This window comes from Nannospalax galili, unplaced genomic scaffold (genome assembly GCF_000622305.1).
Source record: "Nannospalax galili isolate Female #2095 unplaced genomic scaffold, S.galili_v1.0 scaffold259, whole genome shotgun sequence".
Lineage (NCBI taxonomy): Eukaryota > Metazoa > Chordata > Mammalia > Rodentia > Spalacidae > Nannospalax > Nannospalax galili.
The window spans coordinates 609990-617469 of NW_008344750.1; the positions used below are offsets into that span (position 1 = coordinate 609990).

At 46.7% G+C, this 7480-nt stretch overlaps 1 protein-coding gene across 11 annotated transcripts in view; it reads right to left on the reverse strand.

Moving 5' to 3' along the window:
* Positions 1-603: 603 nt before the first annotated feature.
* The window catches only part of Depdc5 (DEP domain containing 5), a 148963-nt gene continuing 142086 nt past the window's right edge, over positions 604-7480 (reverse strand). For 5 of the 11 annotated variants that reach the window (XM_008841001.3, XM_008840996.2, XM_029567316.1 and 2 more), the window contains 3 exons: positions 6111-6171; positions 1516-1598; positions 1071-1363 (listed from right to left, as the gene is read on the reverse strand). In XM_008841001.3, coding sequence (XP_008839223.1) covers positions 1071-1363; positions 1516-1598; positions 6111-6171 — 437 coding nt within the window. Of the gene's footprint in view, positions 1364-1515; positions 1599-6110; positions 6172-7480 lie in introns of all 11 variants that reach the window. The other 6 variants (XM_029567320.1, XM_029567318.1, XM_029567319.1 and 3 more) reach the window with 2 other exon arrangements.

Below are 7480 nucleotides of genomic sequence, written 5' to 3' on the forward strand. Positions count from 1 at the left end.
ACTCCCTAGTAGAGAATGGTATGGAGGGAAGCAGAGACAAATTGGGTTTTGATGACAGGGGTTTAAGTTGAGAGAAAGGCAAAAGCGGGCTAGACCTGGAGTTGTAGCACAGGGCTGACCAGAGATGTAAGCCAATGAGGAGATAAGTCAACAGGGTGTGTGATTAACTCTAGTGGATGAGGAAGAAGTAGCTATAATTGACAGGTCCTTCCCTCTGGTCTGCAGCCCTTACCCTCCCTGAGCAATCAGGGCCAGACACAGTCTCATCCTATGAAACAGCAGCGGGTAAGCCAAGGTTATCATTCCTTTGCCTGTCAGAATGCCACAATGTCTGCACCTCAGCTGGGTGCATCTGTGTGGCAAGGTTTACTCTGATAGCACAAGTCTACAGCTTCTATTGTGTTGTACTATCTACTCACTAGTCCATCCTGAAGTGTTCTTGGTCCTGTCGAAAGGCTGTAAAAAGAAATGTACCATTAACTCACAGCCAGACTTGAGGCCAGTGTGTCCTGAAGCCGTCTTGCCCCCTGTGGTGACCTCACTGACCTGGTATAACTGTCTAGCCAGGGTGGGACTCGCTAGGAACAAGGCTAGACAAACATGTTTCATGTGGAGCTTTATTTGTTTCTGATATGTACAGATATGTACAGCTGGTATGAGCCTATGGTACATTATTTCACAGAATTATCTTACACACTGTGCACATTCCTGGGCAGGAAGTGGCAGATTCTGTTCCGATCATTACATGGCTGGTTGAGGAAAAGGACCCTAACAGGAGCTGCCTCCTCTTCAAGGACATTCATGGGAGCTGCCTACCCTTGCAGACACTGATGCCTCCCACAGACAATCTGTGCTTTCCACCTGCTGTGGCACATGATGGCGGGAGCTGGGTGGTGGTGGCAGCAGCAGCTGCATCCAGTCTTTCTCAAGAATACTTGTGCAAAGGCTCCAAGGCAGCCATGACCCACTCACCGACATGGCAACCTGACACCTAGACCCTGACTGGAAGCCCAGCCCCAGCATGCACAACCTCCTAAGCAGGGCAGCCTGACGTGTGTGGCAACCTGGCTTCATGGAGCGCTGGCATGCATCTTCTCCAGGCAGCTTGTCCAGAACATAACCAGCCGGTTGTCACGGTTGATACAGAAGTCCGTGAAGTCCTTCAGCAGCCGATCACCAAACTTCTCATCCCCTGTGGCACTGGAGCGCCATGTCTTGGTCAGCATGGTATTGTAGGCCCAGTTGTAACCAACCCGTTCCTCACAGAACATGTTCTGATTGGTAGAGCTGGTGGAGTTCCGCCGTCGCCGCTGTTGCCCTGAAAACTTGCGCTTGGAATAAGGCAGCTGCAGAAACACTGTTCCTGAAGGGAAAGGGCAGGCCTGTGTGGCAGCCACTAGCAGACACCTGTGGTTGAGGTGGTCCTGCTACTGCAGGCTCGGGGTCTTCTCAGGGCTCATGCGCCTGCTGCAGGGACCCCCGCACCTGCCCAATTTTTTGCCCACAGTTCCTTACCTGTAACATGGATGTACTGAGGCTTGTTCTCAGCAGGGAAGTTAAAAGCAGAAGCAGAATATTTATCTTGTACAAACCCAAACCTATGAGAAGGACAGAAAAACACACTGGCTATGGTCTCATTAGCTAAAGAAACAGGGGAGAGTGTGTAGCTAAGGCTTCAACAGCTTGAGACGCAGTGGTATCAGATGGTCTCCTCCAACTGGAGCAAGCAGCCTGCTTAGTTTGTCCTCACTCTTCTGGACATCCCTGCTTCCAACTCCAAGGCTCACCAGCGCTCCTGCTCATGGACCATGTCACTGCAGTGACTGCTGCAGTCTTTACCCAGCCTTCGTCCCTGCTTTGCACACCCTCCCTTCTCCACACCCTCTACCTTGCTTTCCCATCAGCCTCCCCAGCCTTCACTCTGCTGCTTGTGGAATCTGTCTTCACTGGCTGCTCACCAACCAACCCACATCTGCTCCTTGTCTCTTTTCCTTAGCCACATTGCTCTCCCTTTCCCCACCGCTGTCATGCTAAGCATTTAGAAGCTTCTCAAGAGAGGCCTTCACTGACATGGAATGAAGTATCTTAACTCAAACTTTTTCCTTAAAGGTGAGGAACAGCAATCTGGGACTCTGCTGAGTTGCACTCTGGAAATGGGCAGAAGTCATTTCTCATCTATGACTTGTTCTGTTCCACTTATCTATAGCCTGTTCTATTCCTGGTTTTTCTATTTCCATAAAGTACATTTATTATAGCCCTACCTGCTAAGAGTTGTAAAGGACATGCTAACAGATGTGGCTTCTGCCCTCTAAGTCTGAGGGGTTTATGTAATGAAGGCAGTGATGTAGGAGGTAAACTGCATCTTTCTTGGACTGAGCTCTTAGGGGAAGTGCTATGTTGTAGCCTCTAAGCTGCCAGCTCTACAACTGGATCCCTGTATATACCAAAGGACATATGAAGTGAAGTACGCAGATTCAGTGGGTAGATAAACTACCGTGCACTGCCAACTTCCTCATCCATACGACACATATGGATCTGCCTGTGCTTCCTTCCTACTTTCCAATCACTTATTTTTAATGATTTACTAAGCAATGATCAGCCCAACCAGAGGCTTATTGCTTTATTTCTTCTTTAAGTCACTAGAAAAGATTTATTTACTTATTTATTTATTTATTTATTTATTTATTTTTGGGATAAGAGTTGCAGGTATCCCAGGCTGGCCTCAAACTCATAATGTAGATGAAGATGACCTTGAACTTTTGATCTCCCTGCCTCTACCTTCTGAGTGCTAAGATTACAGGTGTATACTACCACACTCAGTTTTATGTGATGCTAAGGATCAACCCAGGGCTTGGTCCATGCTAGGTAAGCATGCTATCAACTGAGCCACGCCCCCAGCCCAAGACCTTATATTTATTTATTTAAAAAATTATTTGTATGTATGTGCTTATGCTTGCTTGTGTGTAGGTGCACTATGTGTGTGCAGGTGCCCATGGAGGCCAGAAGAGTGTGTTGGCTCCCCTGGAACTAGAGTTACAGGAGATTGTGAGCTGCCCAATATGGGTGCTGGGAACCAAACCTGGGTTCTTTGAAACAGTAGCAAGTGCTCTTATCTTTGGAGCAATCTCTCTGGTCCCAAAATCTTTATTTTTAAAAAACACAATTTAGCCAAATGATTCCAGCTCCTTCATTTTTCCATATGGGGCAAGCCAGGACTGTAGTGAAGGCAGGAGCTTTCGGAAGAGGATGTACTAATCTCACCCCAATTACCCAGATTAAGTTGAAGGAAGAGCTGGGAGTCACTGCAGAGGGGGGTCCTGGGGATATGGGCAGGTTTCTAGTTTTTTTCTGAGATGGACCTTTTGGGTGGGCTAAGTGTCATTTTAGAGTGACATTGCCACTTGGAGTTCTACTCCATGCAAAAGGGACATGTAAGGCCAGGGATGCAGCTCAGTGGAAGAGTGTTTGCCTAGCACACAAGGCCTTGGGCTCAATCTGCAGCACAAAAAAAAAAAGTTACAAGTAGCTGGGCCTGGTGGCACATACCTTTAATCCTAGTACTTAGGCAGAATTTGAGGTGTGCATAGTGAGTTTCAGGCCAGCCAGGGCTCCAGGGAGCCTGTCTCAAGAAAAAAAAAAAGCTACAAGTAAAACCAAGCACTCTGAAAAGGGCGCTTTGCTAGGCACTACAGAAGGAAGCAAGAACGGCAAAAATGCAAACATCTGCTCTTCAGGGGCCTGCAACCCAGTATAGATGGACGTTTAAAAGAAAAGGGAAGAAGAATTTAGAGGAATTTAAAGCCTGGTGTGGTAGTACAGCTTGTAATCCCAGCACTCAGGAGGTGGAAGCAGGACTCTAAACTTTCTGTAGTCAACCGGGGCTACAAAAGAAAAGGAGGAGGAGGAAGAGGAGGAATTATTCAGAGTGGAGGGATCCGAAGATCCCCAGTAGAGGCGGACTCTAACAGGTGCAGAGGTGGGAGCTTGGGCAGAAGGTGATACACAGCTGAGTCTGTTGCAGTGACACATGGGGACTGCTTTGAAGACATATGAGGAAATCAGAGGTTGGAAAAGCAGGCTGAAGAGGCAACAATTTAGAGACTATGACCAGGACCTGGGCTGAGGAGGATCAGGATAACAAGATAATTTAAAGGAAAAAAAGCAGACTTGGCAAACAAAAAGGTGGCATCCTGTCAAGTGTTAAGGACTGCCCAATGAGGGAGAAGGCAAGCAGGAAAGGAGCTGCCTTGCAGCCCGTCAATGAGCTGGGGTCTTCCATCTCTTGCAGATTCACCAACTGAGCCCAACAACCCCATGAGAGGTGAGAAAATGAAGGCTCAACTCTAAGACTTGCCATGGGACTTCTAAAGTTTCTCAGCAATGTGGGTAGAGGTAGGGGGACCAGGCCTGTTTGCTTCCCACAGCAAGACCCTAAACACTGACTACTATGCTGCCTCCCTTTTGTCTGCCTAAGATCTGTAGCCCTTTTCTTTTAAAATATTTTATTTATTTTTTGTTTTATGTGTATGAACATTGTACTGGAAAGCTTTAGTTGTCAACTTAACACACCAGGGAAGAGAAAGCCTCATTTGGGGAACTGTCTCCATTGGACTGGTCTGTGGCCATGTCTGTGGGTTATGTTCTTGATTTGTTAGTGATGTGGGAGGGTCCAGCCCACTGTGGGCAGTGCCACTCCTGGGTAGGATGTTCTGTATTATATAAGAAAGCAGGCTGAAGGCTGGGCATGGTACTGCATGCCTTTAATCCCAGCACTTGGGAGGCAGAGGCAGGTGGAGCTCTGTGAGCTCGAGGCTAACCTGGTCTACATAGTGAGTTCCAGGCCAGTTGGGGCCACAAGGAGACCCTGTCTCAAAAATACCAAAAGAAAAAAAAAAAAAATCAAAAAAGAAAGCAGGCTGAGCATGAGTCAAGAGGAGCAAGCCAGTAAGCAGCATTCCTCCATGGCCTGTGCTCCAGCTCCTGCCTCCAGGTTCCTGCCCTGAGTTCCTACCTTGGGCTCCCTGATGAATTGTGACCTGGGAGATGTAAGATAAATAAACCCTTTCCCCCAAGTTGGTATTGGTCAGAGTGCTTTGTCACAGCAATGGAGAAACAAACTAGAATAAGTATATAGCCTGCATGTATATAAGTACACCCATGTCATGCACTGCTCATAGAAGTCAGAAGAGGGTGACAGAGTCCCTGGAAATGGAGTTACAGACTATTGTTAGCTGCCATGTGAGGAACCAAACCCGGGTCCTCTGCAAGAGCAGCTGGTGCTCTTAACCACTGAGTCATCTCTCCAGCTCCCGTACCCCTTTTCTAAAAGGAGGAAATGAGTTGTCCTTGCATTCTTCCCATATCTTTTACTGAGTATCTGAGCTAGCCTAGATTTTAAGATAAGTTCTAAGGTAGGGCAGACTCAGTTTGGTGGGAAATGTTGAGACCTGTGGCCCTGTAAACCAATGATGTATGCTGGGGTAGGAGTGCAGGGTGCTCATGGTACTAGCTGAAGAGTATGAATAAGATGACACCAAGGAAGGCACAGCAAGCAGAGGGTCACTGAAGCAAGACTAAGAGGCTTTGTTTCATGAGTAATATGAAGTAGCAACTGGACACAGGCCGAGGGCTGAGGGACATGTTTAATCAATGTGCTTGTTAAACTGGTATTGGAGACAGCTAAGACCAGGTACCTGGGAAAGCCTTTTTCTGCTGTACAGATTAGATGCCAAGCAACGTCTACTGATTCATCCATTGCTTTTAAACAATCCATTATCTTTCTGACACAAGGGAGAGATGCTGGATACATTTTACAATGGTTCACTTCACCTTGTATCCTACAGCATGGCTTGCCTCTTGTTGGAGGCTATGGAGAGAGCTCTAAGCTCTCCCTTCTAAAGAAGAACAAAGCAAATCTTACAACAACGCTGGCAAGGCACATTTATCTCTGGAACCAAAGCAAAGTCCCGGTGGCAATAAGCAGCAAACCTGTCACTGGCAAGACAGGTCCCTTTCCCCAGGAACAAAACCAATTGGGTTTCACTCTGGTAATTGCTATTGGAGATAAATGCTAATTTGGCCCCACTATTCCTTCTTGATAAGGGACAAACCTGTGTGCAATGGCTTCCTGGAAAAGGTGCATTCGATCCCAATATGTTTCCGGTTCGAAGCCTGAAAGAACAAAGAATAAATACTGAGCTGTGATCACAAAGTCTGTAATTCTCCCACATCTGGGCTTCTACACTCTTTATTATTTTCAGCAATTCTTTTCCCTTGCACCTATGTCCTTGGTCTCCACCAAAGTCACAGAAAGGACAGCAAAGTGCTCCCATAATCCCTTCCCCTAAGCTACATCAGAATCTAGAAACATGATAGGTCCTCAGGAGTCAGTGAGCAACAGAACTTAATAAGATTTATTCTAATGACATCCTACGCCAAAAGTTGAAAAAGAGTATACTAATGTTATTTTTGTTTGTGTTTGATTTTGAGACGGGGATCTCATGTACCCAGGCTGGCCTCAAACTCTCTATGTAGCTGAGGATGACTGAACTTCTGATCCTCCTGCCTCCCACTTACAGAAAAACAAAAATAAACCTCAAGTGTATGCTAGCTGCTTCTGAGGACAAGTCCATGTTTTTATATCACCAACCTTCCATTTCCTTGTAAAGACAGGCACTGTTAAAGGCTCCATTTTAGGACTAAGGAAACTGAAGCAAAAGAATATAAATATGAATTTCGGAGAAATGGTCAGCAGGGAAGGAAAACAAGAGCTGGTGAGTGCCCCTACTCCTCCAACCCATGCAATGCTGCACCCTGCCTCCTTCCACAGGGTGGCTGCCTGAGGAGGTAGGAAGGCCGAGCAGGATATTACACAGCAACAGGTAGCAGGGCCAGGGCTGCTCTCTGGATGGAGGGTTGAGGATCTTATTAGCAACTCTATTGACAACCCAGAGACTAAAGATGCCTACAGTGGCTTTGTTACTCTGTTCATCTGTTCATAATTAGAACTTTGGTCTTTTTGAGACAGGGTCTCCCCTCAAGACAGGGCCTTGAACTCACTGTGTAGATCAGGCTGGCCTTGAACTCACAGAGATCCACCTGGCTCAGCCAGGTACTAAAGGTATGCCCAACCATACCAGGCCTATAATTAGAACTTTCTATTTAAGGGGCTAGAGAGGTGGCTCAGGGTTTAAGAGCACTTGCCGTTCTTCCAGAGGACCCAGGTTCAATTCCCAGTACCCACATGGCAGCTCTCTCATCTTCTTCCTGTCTTTACAGGCACTACACACACATCACTATTGGCAATCAAAACACTTGTACAAATAAAAATAAATAAATCACACTCGGGAGGCAGAGGCAGGCGGATCTCTGTGAGTTCAAGGCCAGCCTGGTCTACATAGTGAGTTCCAGGACAGCTGGAGCTACAGGGAGACCCTGTCTCAAAAAGACCAAAAAAATAATAATAATAATAATAATAAAA